The sequence below is a fragment of the Phyllobates terribilis genome, unplaced genomic scaffold (genome assembly GCF_046119375.1).
Source record: "Phyllobates terribilis strain yellow unplaced genomic scaffold, ASM4611937v1 Scaffold_12__6_contigs__length_324123572, whole genome shotgun sequence".
In the NCBI taxonomy this organism is placed as follows: Eukaryota; Metazoa; Chordata; class Amphibia; order Anura; family Dendrobatidae; genus Phyllobates; species Phyllobates terribilis.
The window spans coordinates 148,673,802-148,689,534 of record NW_027362772.1 but is presented as its reverse complement, the minus strand read 5'-3'; the positions used below and the strand labels follow the sequence as shown (position 1 = coordinate 148,689,534).

The 15,733-nt window shown below is 44.8% G+C and overlaps 1 protein-coding gene across 11 annotated transcripts in view; it reads right to left on the bottom strand.

The window, feature by feature from the left end:
* Window positions 1-942: 942 nt before the first annotated feature.
* The window catches only part of PTPRH (protein tyrosine phosphatase receptor type H), a 243,491-nt gene continuing 228,700 nt past the window's right edge, over window positions 943-15,733 (bottom strand). For all 11 annotated transcript variants that reach the window (XM_073656350.1, XM_073656354.1, XM_073656351.1 and 8 more), the window contains 2 exons: window positions 5,204-5,339; window positions 943-3,538 (listed from right to left, as the gene is read on the bottom strand). In XM_073656350.1, the coding sequence (XP_073512451.1) occupies window positions 3,395-3,538; window positions 5,204-5,339 (280 nt within the window). In that variant the 3' untranslated portion in view covers window positions 943-3,394. The remainder of the gene's footprint in view (window positions 3,539-5,203; window positions 5,340-15,733) is intronic.

The following is a 15,733-nucleotide window of genomic DNA, read 5'->3' as shown; positions in this document are numbered from 1 at the left end:
CGGGTGTTTGACGAACCGAACCGAACTCGAACACTACGGGGGTGGCTCAACACTAGTTATTTGTGATACAACATGGATGAATAGAGAAGGGATGAATGGATAAAACACATCTTATACAATTTCATTATAGTAATATATTGTTTTATACTTCTTTGATAAAATACCCCTTTCCATATTTGTGTTGGATTATATGAACTTCATCAAGGTGGTTCTCTGCTCAAGACCTTACTATAGAAGCCAGAGAAAGGAGCCGACCAGAAAGAATGATTCTCACTCTGGCGGGCCCACCCACTTAAATGACCGCCACCTATGCATATATTTAGCATGTACAGTAACAAATATGTTGATCACTTCGCTTCCTAATGGTTTTTCACACTCTTTTCCAGAATACTCAGCAGATCAATGGGCTGGTTTCAACTTAGAAAAGGGGATGTCTCTATGAATAAATCATTAATATGTTATCGCATATGATGTGTCAGTTTTACCAAATTTTCTTACTTTTGAAAAAGTTTTTTTCTAGTGTATAGGAAAAATGAGATGTCTGCAAATCATAGACTTCTATGGAAAGAGTGCAAACAGTGAAGATCTCTATGCTGGTCCTGGACATTCAGGACGGGGCGGCACCGGCGGGGAGATGCTAAGAGAAGCTGAGGTCTGCAAGTGCTCTGAAACGCCCCCAGAGCACTTGCAAGGCTAATTTGCATGTGAATTAAAGCCAAATTTTGGTGCAACATAGAACTAGAGGGCGATGAAATAGGTATCATGGGAAATGTTTCACCCTACCCCATCCCGTGCTACCTCTGGTTTCTTAGTAAAAGTCATACTGACAGATTCTGTATTAGTACCCTTCCTATAGCTGGACTCCTACTTCCTGAAGGATATAAGAATACTGGACCATTCACACTATAATGACACAAGTATTCCTCAGAGCAGACAAAGGAATGGCTTTGTAATGCACTTTTCATTTTTTTTCTTTTTACAATCATTTTTTCGCATTTGATATAGGTCATTGATTTTTTCATTTTTTATACTATTATGTGTTGTATATTACAGTCTAAACCTTTAATGGAAATTGTTCATCAATATCAGATCCGGGAGGGACACCTGGCATCTCATCTGATCGGCGATTATCAGGACAGGTGCCCGATAGATGTAAACTGTGATTGAAGCTGGTCCGCCATATTGTTTAGTGGCCACCGCCATTCAACAGACACTACACAATAAACTAAGCTGTGCTGTTCCACTCCGGTCACATCCAGTCGGCTCCAAAGCGGAGAGCAGCTGATCAGGGTGCGGGTCCCCTACCGATCGGATATTGATAGCTTATCTTATGGATATGTCATCAATATCATAAAATTGACAGCGTATCTGTGTTTCCCGATCCATGGAAAAACATGTACAAGACATTGGCTGTATGATCTCAGCCATATGTTTGACTCTGAAACGATGCAGTGTTTCAGGAAAAAACATACTATAAAATCCACAGAGGATTGAGACTAGTCGGACAGACCGGTCCCTTGTGTCTTCTCCCCGCCCACTGTAAGTGACTGATAAGTCTCTTCTTATTCACGCACTTAGGGAGAGTCTCAAGGGGAGTCATAGAATCATAGAAGTGTAGAGTTGGAGGGGCCTCCAGGGTCATCTGGTCCAACCCCCTGCTCAATGCAGGATTCACTAAACCATCTCAGACAGAAAGAGTGGGCTATAAGAAGCCACCTCCTTTTTTACTAGTCTCTGTTCCTGGTGGCTTTTAAAGTATGTTTTTCAAACATACGTGGCTGAAATCATAGTGGATTGGGCAGAATGTATCTGCTGTCAAGTTTACCGTAAAGAGAACCCATCCGCACATTTTTACATACAGAAGTGGTGTGGCTGTCTAGGTTGTTGAAGAAATGGTGAAATTCTGTTTGTTTCAGAGTAGATTTGTTTTCAGTGGTTATCATCTGTGTCTCCATATTATCCTTGCCCTCCCAAAATTGAGCACTAGTTGACATTGACCAGATGAGAGTGTTTGGCTGTACAAAACCCCTTTTTTCTAGAAATTATGGGAAAGCACAGAATTTTCGATCCCGGCCAAGGACAAATTGTTTACGATGATCTTTGAGACTTATTCTAGGTGTCATGATGGCGCCACAAGTATAATCCATAAAAAACAAGATTGTATTGGAAGACAACCTGGTGTGCGTGTCTTTGCTGTTTAGTCTTCAACAAGTCTAGGTACCTAGGCCAAACAATTCTATCCGAGAGAAAACATCTAGTCTCTGACAAGGTGTGTGTCCGGTAATTAAAATGATGCCTTTTTTTATAAACATCTGAGAAATCAGATGTATATGCAAATTAGGCTGTGAGTGCACTGGGGGGGTGTCAATACCCTTGGACTACATCTTCCAATGCATTGTACTCCCCTAGAGTACTTCCAGCCTGATTTGCCGATGGCTTCAATGCTAGATTTCTCATGAGTGGCAAGTTGGACATTATCTTTTTTATTGGGGGGCACACACCTATGTATATAGCCACACCACTACTGCCATACGTAAAATTGTGCCGAACAGTTCCCTTTAATATATGCATATATATGGGATGCAGTATAAAATCCATAAAATATAATCAATAAAAACTAAAAGAAGTAAAGCTGCACTAGGCACTAGGGAAATTGTAGGCTTATTATTTCTTCAGTGCATTATACAAAAATACATTCTGCATATTTATTATATATTAATTTACAGCATTTCTTAAAATCAGCTCTCCAAAAATGAGCTTTAATGTCATTAAATCAAGAACAAAAGTCGTTAAAAGACGAGATCTATAAAAGTACAAAATTATTACGGAACTGCTGATGGATTCATTGCCTCTCGAGAATTACACCGATACATTTTGATCTTTTACATTTTGATCTTAAATAAAACGGTTCAAAGCTAAATATATATAAGGGTCAATGTTACACTAACTTGGTCCTTCAAATTGTACGCTCGGAGCAAAAAGATTGTGACGTTCACACTTTGTGAAAGGGAAACTAAAAAAAAAAAAGTGACCCCCCCCCCTTATTTTTTAAATATTATAAAAATCAATAAAATATTGTGCCGTATACTTCATAGACTCCTTCTTTACTCTGTTCAGAAAGTTTTATGGAAGTTGTCATTCTATACGGCACAATTTTCAGTACTAGGAAACGTCGGGAATCCTACGTAACATTGTCAGTGTGTAGCAAAAATCACATTTGGATGGCTGTGTCAACATAGTCCAGCGGCCATATAATGAGATCACCTGAGCATAGACTTTATACACAAAAGACATAAAATAAGAAATGGAGCAGAAGGAATGTCTGGAGAAGAAGTGAATGTCCTTATACGAGATCCTGCGGAGTTTGCCCGTTCCAGTAGTTGCCTATTCTCGGCTAAATGTTTTCGTTTTGGTGATTTCGAATGGCAGACAAATTCTCATATACAAGTTCATTTCCTTTCTGATTTTCATAAATGGAGTCATCCCCAGGTTGATCAATCAAGTCCAAAATACATTTGTTGAGGAACACATATTGTGCCTAGAAATGAAATAAAATCAATAAGACGATATGGAAAACAAATAATACTATGCTAACGGTTTGGATTAAAGGTTATAAAAGGTACATTAAGACGGTCCATGTGCACACAGTGATATACCGCTGGAGGCTATCAGAACACAAGGGAAATCCTTTTATGCCATCAGATTGGGGCAGAAAAGTTGCAAAGTTACGCCGAAAATTTGCTACTTTTTAGCATTTTTATGTCAGGTCAGCCAACTTTTTGTTTTCAGCTTAATGGAAATTTGGGACCTTGCTCAGCTGGATAGATTCTTTACAATTAAAGGGGTTATTCTCTACTATTTTATTTTTTTCTTAAGGGGCTAAGAACTGACAGGCAAGTAGTTGCTAATTACCTGCAACTTGTGCCTGGCGACAGCGCAGAGCAGTCATGGACCTTTCCTACCGCTGATTCTGCTGCTTCATTTGACCTCATGTCAACAAAGCAGCTCTTCCTCTGCTGTGCTGTTTTGTCAATGATGACTGAAGACGTCATACTGATTGACAACTGGCTCCCTGCAGTGAGGCAGCAGGGAGCAGACTGATGATCAGGATGACATCAGCAGTGACGTGGTGTCATCAGAGCAGCCCAGAAGAAAAGCAGCTGCTCTGTCAATGTCATGTCACTGGAAGATGCAGAATCACTGGCGCCGAGCACAACAGGCAGATAGTTAGTAAGTTCTTAGGCCCATAGTAAAATAGCCTTGTATAGCCCCTTTAAAAGTGGAGTAAACAACAGCAGAAATGCAGATGTTGCTAATGGTGGGCTACAAAGTGCTAGTGGAGTAGGATATCCTTTTATCTCTGGTGGCTTTCATGGTGACATCATAGAGGCTAGTCTTCTGCTACTTCTCCTTCTCTCCATACACTTCCATGGACAATTGGAAAACTTTCAGCGAAGGTGAGAAGCCATCTCCTTTCTGAAGACAAATATTACCTGTGAATTTATAGTGAATGAACAATCCCAGAGGAAGGATGGTAGAATAAGCAACGAGACTGTTCATTCACTCTGAATTCACAGGTCACATCTTTTCTTGAGAAAGGAGATGGCTTTTCAGCCATAGAAGTGCATGGAGAAGAGACGAGAGGGGAGAAGAGGCCTCTATAAATGACGCTGTTCTCCTCAATCCAGAGCGGTTCTTCTTTTGACCCTACACCTCTCCATTCCCGAGATATGGCCTCATCTTCAATTTTTATGAATCTAGTCTTTTCATTCAGGTGGGTGTAGTCCTCAACTTTTTACTATGGAAGTCATCTTGAGGACCACACCTACTTGGCTAAAAAAAGAAAAGATTTATATTCTAGGAATAGGCAGGCATATCTCAGGAACGGAGAGGCGCAGGAATATAAGAAAAGCAACTCCGGATTCAGGCGAACAGCGGCATTTACACTAATAAAAAGGTCTCTTTACACAGGCAAGAAAAATAAGCGACATGGTCTCATGCAACGCCATCCCAATCCTAAATGGACAATACCCTTATTTAAAAAAAAAAAAAAAATAGTTTAAAGAAAAAAGCCCAATTTATGGTACCCCTAAATATTAAATATATGCAAACCAAATTTTAACAGATCTAATACGGAGTCTATTAGCATAGGTTATACTTTTAAAGGGAGAAATTCACCACCTATAACAGTGGATTCACTCACCTCTGTCTGTACCATTAAGTTACGATTCATTCGCATCTTTTCTACAAAACCATAAACTCCTACGCGTTGCTCCCTCTCGATCTGCTGGATTAAGTAATCTATAGCAATAAGAGTTCCTGTTCGACCCACTCCAGCGCTGTAGAAGACATGCAAAAAGGTTCAGACAAAAGTGTACAACAAAACTACGTCGTGCAAAGGAAGCACAATATTCATTAGAAAATGCTTGCAAAAATTCAGCCCTAATAAATTTAATAGGGCTGAGCTGCAAAACCAAATACATCTACTTGGCAAAAGTAAGGGTATTAAAAAAAAAAAAAAAAAAGTTAAAAATTAAAAAAAAAAAATTTCATAAATCAATAGTACGCTTGTCTGCTTCTTTCTTCTCCTGGACTGATCATTCATTTTCAATTTACAGGTAAAAACTGTCTTCAGTGAAGTCAGACTTTCCCATTGCTGACACAGGAGAAGGCAGTTGGTGGTTATACGATTCTACGTAGATGAGAGGATTAGAAGGAGGAAGGAGTTTTTCTATAAAATAGTTTTATTGTGTAAAAACCCCAAAACATAAGAATATGATATAAATGTGGTATTGCTGTAAATGTACTGACCTGAAGAATAAAGCTGCCCTATCAATTCTATCCGATATGCGGAATGGCATAAAAAAAAAAAAATCCTGAATTGCTGGTTTTTGTTCATTCAGCCTCCCAAAAATCGGAATAGAAAGTGATCAGAAAACATGATGTGATGAAAATGGTACCAATAAAAACATCAACTTGTCCCGCAAAAAAAAAGCAATTACGAGACTCTGTTGGCAGAAATCTGGAAAAATTATAGCTCTCAAAATATGGTGATGTGAAAAAAAAAGCATCTTTTAGTTTGTGACCGCAGCCAAACTTTAAAAAAACTATATGAATCTGGTATCGCTGTAATCGTCACCGACCCCAAGAATAAAGTCGTCTAATCACTTCTACCGCACGAGGAACGGCGTATAAAATGAATAAAGTCAATTCTTGACCCACTATTAATTTTTTAATTTTGTTCATTCTGCCTCCCAAAGATCGTAGTAAGGCTCGGCTCACATTTATCCTGCGCTCTGCTCTGAGCGCTTACACTGGGGTTTCCGTTTCATCTCTGAAATACGCGATTCAGACAGAACCTCCGGCAGAAGATTTCCTATAATGAGGTAGATGGAGGCACTGTGGATGCCGTCTGGCCTTTGATCCGGCGGTGTCCATCTTTTGAAGCATGCATAAAAGCGCGGTCCGCCACAGTTTTGTGCACTTCTGAAAAGAAGGATACTGCTGAACAGAGGCCAGACGGAGTCCAGAGTAACTCTACTGCCACATTATAGTGAATGGATCCCTCAAGGGTTTGGTCTGAATCGCGTCACTCCTAGATTTAGATGGAAACCCAGGTATAAGTGCTCAGCATAGAGCGCAGGATAAATGTGATCTCAAACGTTATGTATAATGTTCCCAATAAAAACTTCAACTCAATCCACACAAAAAAGCAAGTCTCCACTCTGGTATGTCAACTGTTAATGGAAATATCGGTGGATCCGATATTACTGGTAGCACAAATACTCTGGAAAAGCAAAGTGGCTCCCCCCCAAAAAAAAATTCAGCAAATTCTGCACTCCCAAATCCAAATGCCCCCCTCCGCTCTGAGCCCCAGTGTGCCTAAACCGCAGTTAGCGTCTACAGGTTTGACATTCCTGTAGCGTTGAGAGTTCGCCTAATTTACAGGTGCATGTCTCCAGAAGCACAAGCTGGGTACAATGTATGGGCACTACAATCTATTAGGCACAACAATGTATGGGCACCATAGGCGGATTATAATGAGGGCAATCCGGGCAACCGCCCGGGGCCCCGAGCCTGCAGAGGGCCCGTCGCTCCGGGCGGGGTGTCTAATGCCGGATTGCCCTCATTATATGTGCTGGCCGCCGCGGCACATACCAGTAGCAGTGGCGGGAGGGGGGGCCCGCACCACTCCCCCAGCAGCAGCCGCTGCTACTTCTTCATCGGCCGGGCCAGCACTGCAGCAGTTAACTTCCCTGTGCTGGCCCGGCCCCGTCACTGCTAGGAGACACGGCCCTGTGCGCGGCCGTGTCTCCTAGCTGTGACGTCACGCAGTGCGCGCCCGGCCTGCACTACTACTTACCACGGGAGAGGAGCAGGAGCCAGGAGGATTGGAGCCGAGCCGGGGGATGGTGAGTGAGTGTGTGTGTGTGTGTGTGTGTGTGTGAGTGAGTATGTATGTGTGTGTGGGCAGATGTCATTGTGTGATGTGTATGTGTGTGGGCAGATGTCATTGTGTGATGTGTATGTGTGTGTGGGCAGATGTCATTGTGTGATGTGTATATGTGTGTGTGTGTGTGTGTAGGCAGATGTCATTGTGTGATGTCTGTGTGTGTGTGTGTGGGCAGATGTCATTGTGTGATGTCTGTTTGTGTGTGTGTGTGTGTGTGTGTAGGCAGATGTCATTGTGTGATGTCTGTTTGTGTGTGTGTAGACAGATGTCATTGTGTGATGTCTGTGTGTGTATGTGTGTGTGTATGTGTGTGTGTGTGTGTGTGTGGGCAGATTTCATTGTGTGATGTCTGTTTGTATGTGTGTGTGTGGGCAGATATCATTGTGTCATGTCTGTTTATATGTATTTTTGTGTTTCAAATGTGTTTATGCGTGTACAGATGGCTACGTGCGGCCCCCCACTGTGTATAGATGGCTACGTGTGGCCCCCTGCCGTGTATTGATGGCGCCGTGCGGCCCCCTGCTGTGTAGAGATGGCGCCGTGCGGCTCCCCGCTGTGTATAGATGGCTACGTGCGGCCTCCCGCTGAGTATAGATGGCGCTGTGCGGCCTCCTGCTGTGTCTGGGGGGGGCGCCGTGCGGCCTCCCGCTGTGTATAGATGGCTACGTGCGGCCTCCCGCTGAGTATAGATTGCGCTGTGCGGCCTCCTGCTGTCTCTGGGGGGGGCGCCATGCGGCCTCCCGCTGTGTATAGATGGCTACGTGCGGCCTCCCGCTATGTATAGATGGCTACGTGTGGCCCCCCGCTGTGTATAGATGGCTACGTGCGCCCCCCGCTGTGTATAAATGGCTACGTGCGCCCCCCCGCTATGTATAGATGGCGCCGTGCGGCCCCCCGCCGTGTATTGATGGCGCCGTGCGGCACCCTGCTGTGTAGAGATGGCGCTGTGCGGCTCCCCGCTGTGTATAGATGGCTACGTGCGGCCTCCCGCTGAGTATAGATGGCGCTGTGCGGCCTCCTGCTGTCTCTGGGGGGGGCGCCGTGCGGCCTCCCGCTGTGTATAGATGGCTACGTGCGGCCTCCAGCTGAGTATAGATTGCGCTGTGCGGCCCCCTGCTGTCTCTGGGGGGGGCGCCGTGCAGCCTCTCGCTGTGTATAGATGGCTACGTGCGGCCTCCCGCTGAGTATAGATTGCGCTGTGCGGCCTCCTGCTGTCTCTGGGGGGGGCGCCATGCAGCCTCTCGCTGTGTATAGATGGCTACGTGCGGCCTCCTGCTGAGTATAGATGGCGCTGTGCGGCCTCCTGCTGTCTCTGGGGGGGGCGCCGTGCGGCATCTATACTCAGCAGGAGGCCGCATGTAGCCATCTATACACGTATACTCAGCAGGAGGCCGCACGTAGCCATCTATACAGCGCCATCTATACACAGCGGGAGGCCGCACGGCGCCATCTATACACAGCGGGAGGCCGCACGGCGCCATCTATGCACAGCGGGAGGCCGCACGGCGCCATCTATACACAGCGGGAGGCCGCACGGCGCCATCTATACACAGCGGGAGGCCGCACGGTGCCATCTATACACAGCGGGAGGCCGCACGGCGCCATCTATACACAGCGGGAGTCTCAGTGCTTTGCAACAGCAGTCAATAAATTCTGCTTGACTGATTTTGAGCACCATAAAGTCTGGTTCGCTTCTAACCTGCTGTCTTCATTTTCAGCTTGCTGAATTCTAACTCATTTACTGTCATTCGAGACGATGCCTTTGCTGGTCTCTTTCACCTTGAATACCTGTAAGTACTCCACTTAATGTCATATTTTTGATTCTGTTCTTCTTCATCTTTGGGCATGTGCAATTGTATGAGCAAGTATTCATATGAATTTATGACCTACTTAAACCTTCGAGGACCTTAAATTTTATTCAATCAAATTTTTTTCCAGTTTAAAACTATGGGACATATATGTGCCTTGGTCCTCAAAGTGTTTTTAAAGGGGCTGCAAACATAAATACGAAACAAATAATTCAATTAGAGCTTTTTGTGTTCATTTAATTTTTATTTGAAGTCCATTTTTTTTTATATACCTTGAAATTAAGCCCTACCCATGGAATGAAGCCCTACCTACACGACATCTGAGAGCTACATGGATCCCGCTTGTGAGGTGCCTGTCCGTCACTACTATTCAGTTTTAGGGTCCACTCACTAAGCCATATATTCTCTCATGCAAGAGAATAGGGCCAATTATGCTAATGACACTCGGCTCAAACTCAGAGCTTCAATTGAGTGTGATCCGATTCTCTCGCAGCACAGATATGGAGAAGATGGAGAACTTACTTTCTCCATCTTCTCCATAGTCTCTGTGAGTGTTCATCGGACTACACTTGGATGACATCCGAGTGCAGTCTAATGTTTTACGTGCACCCATAGACTTGTATGGGTGCACATGGTCCGAATATCGAATGAGATTATTTTCTCATGCCAATAATCGCACTGTCCCATAGTATAACATAGGGCCGAGTCCTATCCGATAAAACATCACATAGCATTCGGCCGTGTTATACGACAGTGTGAGCGAGCCCTTAGAGTCAAGGAATATTTACATGCAGATGATGATATTACTCTCCAAGTGCATATTTTTTTAGGTGAGTTCATAGTAAATGCTTTGCTTTTTTGACATGTGATCAACTAAAGAACAAGAAAGATTTAGGACCTCCCCTATAGAGAAACGGAAAATAGTTTGGAGGACTTGCATGTCCTTTTTTATTTATTATGAGAAAATCATAAAAGATCCCGTTTTTTAACCATGCTGTGACTTTCTGCTGAGGGAGAGGGAGAGAGCTGCCCTATTCAGAGTCTGTAATAAGACCTGCTGACAAAAGTGTTGAAGATACAGTCTAATGTGAATTAACAATGAAAAAAAGTTAATTTCACAAATGGCTTGTATTTTTTTTAATACAAACCTTTTTGTCTTTACAGCTCCTTTAAAGGGAATCTGTCATCAGGTTTTTGCCACCTAATCTGAGAGCAGCATAATGTAGGGTTAGAGGCACTGATTCCAGTAATGTGTCACTTACTGGGCTGCTTAGTGTTGTTTTGATAAAATCATTGATTTGTCAGAAGGTAATTATCACTAGATGACAAGTAAGTTCTGTAGGACCCCACCCCCATCACTGATCAGTAGATTTCTGTGTACACTGAGCATGGGCAGAAAGCTGCCAATCAGTGGTGTGGGTGTGGCTATACAGAGCGCAGCATTCAGAGAGCTGCTAGATCTGCAGCAGATGAAACGGTGATTTTCTCAAAATGACAACAAGCAGCTGAAAAAGTGACACATCGCTGGAATCAGGGTATCTGTCCCAATACTGTGCTGCTCTCAGATGGGGCAGCACAATTAATATTGCGCCAAATTAATTTCCCGTGAACTATCACATGATCTATCACAGGGGATCATGTGACATGTCACGTGATAAATCAGGTGGGGGGGGGGGGCGCCTTCTAAACTGCCCGGGGCCCTTGCTACTCTTAATCCACCCCTGATGGGCACTACAATAGCAGATTTGCAATTTTCACTGCTGCTTGTTTCTGGAAAACACCAATGGGGTGAAATCATCACTACACCTGTAGACAAATTCCCAAAGGGATATACTTTTTAAAATGAGGTCACTTGAGTGGGATATTCTGCTCTTTTAGTACTTAGGGGCTCTGTATATGGAGTCTGCAAACTATTCTAGGAAAATAGCACTCCCGAGTCTCGCTACGTGGCTAAGCAGTACTCTACAGTCACAAATAGGGTATTTATACGTTCAGCAGAATTTGTGTGACAAATTTTGATGCAATTTTTCCCATTTGCTTGTGCGAAAATGTAAAATCTGGGGTTAAAATGCATTTTTTTGTGGTAAATATCTAATTATTTTTTCATCACTGTCCAATGGAATAAAATTCTGTGACACACCTGTGGGGTCAATATGATCATTGCACCCCTAGATGAATTCATTGAGAGGTTTAGTTTGCAAAACGGGGTCACTTATGGGGGGGGTCTGCTGTTCTGACACCTCAGGGACTCTCCCAGTGGGTCATGGCACCCGAAAACCTTACCAGTAAAATCTGCTTCCCACTGTGCCTGAAAAGTAGTTCCCTATTACTTGTAGGGTATTGGCATACTCAGCAGAAATTGCACAACAAACTGTGAGGTCCATTTTTTCCTATTAGCCCTTTTAAAAATTAAAAACTTGGAGCTAAATCAACATTTTAGTGGTAAAAATGTACTGTAATTATGCTTTCTTCACCGCCCAATGCTATAAAATTCTGTGAGGCACATGTGGTGTCAACATGCTCTCTGAATCCTTAAATTAATTCATTGGGGGGTGTAGTTTGTAAAATGGGGTCTCTTATGGGGGGAGGGGGTTCTGCTGTTCTGGTACCTCAGAGGCTCTACTAATGTGACATGGCACCATCAAACCATTCCAGCAAATCTGAACTCCAATATGGCGCTTCTTCCCTTCTGAGCTTTGCACTGTGCCTCAAAAGTAGATTTCAACCACATGTGGGGTATCGGTGTACTTAGAAGATACATAACAAATTTGGGGGTCCATTTTCTCCTGCTATCCTTGTGAAAATCAAACAATTTGGGGATAAAACAACATTTTTATGGGAAAAATATATATTTTTTAATTTTCACAGTTCACTGTTGCTCTCGATTCCAGCCAATTTTGCGGTCAAAAAGTCCAAACTATTTTTGGGTTCCATTTTCTTCCGTTTCCCTCATGAAAATAAAAAAAATTGGAGCTAAAGTAAGATTTTTGTGAAAAAAAGGAAAATATTCATTTTTTCCTTCCACATTACTTTAATTCCTGTGAAGCACCTGAAGGGTTAATAAACTTCTTGAATGTGGTTTTGAGTAGTGTTGAGCCACCCCCGTAGTGTTCGAGTTCGGTTCGGTTCGTCGAACACCCGTGTGTTCGCCGAACTGTTCGTCGAACTGTTCGTCGAACACCTTCGAACACCGTTAAAACCAATGGCAGGCAAACAAAAACACATAGAAACACATAGAAAACACCTTCAAAGGTGTCCAAAAGCTGACAAACTGCTCAGAAGACATAACTAACACATGGAAAAGTGACAAGTACATATAGTCATGCGAAAATAAAAGAGGTGGAGGAGTAAAAGGAGGGGGAGACACAGATATAGGCATGTCATGCCCTTCTAAAATCCAAAAAGTGAGAAGCCGACACGGCCAGTCCGCTCCTGCCCGTGCCACCTCCGTATCGCCGGGTTTGTGCCAGAGCCGCGGTGAACCCTGACGGCCAGCCCCCCTCTCCCAATACTGGTGCCTGTCCGCTGGTGGGTCGAGCGAGCCCCCTTGTGGTGGAGGCAGCTCTAAGCTTTTTAATTTAAATTGTCTCTCTAATTTGAATGAATACACTTTAAATCCATTTACAAGGATCTATTGGAGGGCAAGTCTCATGCCAGCAGCCGCGGTAATTCCAGCTCCAGTAGCGTCCACTAAAGCTGCTGCAGTTAAAAAGCTTTTATAAGGATCGAGCTCGGCTGTCCACCGCAAGGCATCCTACTGCCAGTCCCAGCCCCTATGCCTTGGGGTGCCTCCTGATGCTCTTCACTAAGTATCCCATGGTCCTGAAGCATTTCCTTTGAAAAAATTAAGTGTCTAAACTACAGGTGGTGCAGCTTGCTTAACAGCCGGGATAATCCGCTTACTAGCAGACACTGCTACTAGGCACAAAGTATTTCCTGGGCTAGATGCAGTTAAAAATTTGTAATTAGATACTCTCGTTAGATGCTGAGAAAGCATTCCATAGAGTCTCCTGGCACGCCATATATGATTCTCTTAAAAAGCTTGGGGTAGGGGTCTAGGGGACCCTTTTATAGCCAAAATCACGGCCCTGTATCGCAATACGTCACCTAGGCTGAAGATAAATGGAACTGTAGCACCCTGAGGGCTCGGTTGCTAAAGACGTATTGCACCTCACCCAGAGGTGTGATATCTCACTCTCAGGTAAGGATGGAGTGTGGATCAGGACCCGACACCTGCATGCATTACACCACATTGCCGTGGGGCAGGGCGACCAATATGCCCCTGAGATGGGCACGACAGTCCCTGTCCCTGGCTGGAGTGGGGGGAGGGAACACTGAGGAAGGGGAACCCTGTAGTGCAGGAGCAGGGAGGAAGCAGTTCCTGGGTGCATTGAGAAGGGAGTATAAAAGGTGGGCACCATCTTAGTTCAGTGCAGAGAAGTCTGAGCAGAAGTGGCAGGGAGCAGGGGCTCTGCATGAGCTCTGCTCCGGAGGCGGGCCTAGTAACAGAGGCATAGGCCTGGAAGAGGGAGAAGGAAGGAAGAGGAGCGGAGAAGGCTCCAGGAACGAGGAATGAAGGGATCCCAGGGGTACGGACGGGCGAGTCGCCACCGCACGCCCGAATCCAGCTGCGTGGAGGGGTCAGGCCAAAGGGGGAGACCGGTCCCCGAACTAGTGGAGGCAGGAAACGACCCTCAGCTAGAAACCGGAGGCTATGACATTTTATGTGGCGCAGCCCCTCGCTACACCAGCTAGGAAGGCACCACATAGGGTCAGGGAAACTGGCGCCAAGTTTACCAAGAGGAGGCCCGAGGCAGCCGGACAGAAGTGTTGGTAAGAAAGGCCAGACAAAGGACACACAAAGGGGGTCCTGTGAAGTGCTCCAAAGTTATCTGGGAGTTGTCTGAGCCCCTCACCTGGTGAGCACAGTACGACGTGGGCAGCCGTTACCTGCAGACGTGGTCTGGATAATAAGAACTGTGAGTAAAGGCCCTGAACTGCATCACTGACTCCGTGTCGTTACTGCTGCTGCCCTGCACCATCACCCCCATCCTCCGCATACACTGCCCTGAGGCTATACTCCTCCCGTGGGGAGTTATGCTACGCTCTGCTGCACCCACAACACCAGCCTCAGTGGTCTGCCCTGTAGCGGCGGTTCACTCTGACCGCAATCCACGGGTGGCGTAGTCGGACATTTAAACATGAAAACCACATAAATAGTTCCGCCACTGGTTTGACCGCCCTGAGCCACGGAACTGGGTCGCCGCCACGAAGACTACAACCACCAGCATCCACCAAAAAGGGTCCGGCTCCGGGTGTCCCAAGGCCCAGGGGGTGCGTCAGAACATTTTCATCACCTTTCACAATCACCAATGGGACAAGGCAGTGATGTCCTCTGTCCCCTCTCTTATACATCCTAGTGACGGAGCACCTGCTCTCATCAATTCGCCATAACCCCAATATTAGGTGGATTGAGGTGGGAGGCACCGAGTACAAGTGCTCTCTATTTGCTGATGATGTCCTAGTATATATCACTCAATCACATATATCCATCCATGCTGTTATGGCTGAAATAGATCACTTTGTTACATGGTAAAATTTTAAAATCAATGCAGCGAAGTCTGAGGCCCTCGATGTCTCCCTCCCCAAATCCATATAGGATTCCATCCAGTCCAACTTTCCCTTTGCCTGGCCCTCACAGGGTATCAAATACTTAGGAATTCCTATTCATAGAGACCTCTCCCATCTATGTTATCTTAATTTTGGGCCCTTTATTGAACAACTCCATACAGACCACGGTTGGCAAGTTAGAACTGTAAGATTCACTACGTGAACCACTGGTGTTTTGTGGAAAAGCACATGTACACTGCGTTCCAAATTATTATACAAAAAGTGTTTAGGAGTGATAAGGGAAGAATTTGTTTGTTTGTCAGTTAAACTCATTGATGGTGATGTGTGTCAGGGCTCTTTATATCACTGTAAGCAATTGCAGACACCTGTGCTAATTAGTTTGGCAGGTGTGTCCAATGAAAGGCAAGACTACTTAAGAAGGCTCTCTCACATTATTAAGCAGCCTACATTTTCTGCCAAAATGGGAAAGAAAAAGGATGTGTCGGCTGCTGAGAAGCAACAAATTGTGGAGTGTTTAGGTCAAGGCATGACTACAATCAACATTGTGCGATGATCAGGATGAAGTGTCTTGGCAATCAAGAAGTATGTAGCTGATTCACAGTACACACGTGTGCGTGCTGATAAGGGCAAATTGAGGACTCTTTCCTACAGGCAATTACGTCAGGTTGAAAGAGCAGCGGCAAAAAAGCCTTGTCATAGCAGCAGACAAGTTTTTGAAGCTGCTTGTGCCTCCAACGTCCCCCGAACAACAAGATGCAGGGTCCTTCAGAGGTTTTCAGCTGTGCATGCGCCATCCTGTCGACCTCCTCTATCCACTTCACACAAGCAGAAACGGCTCCAG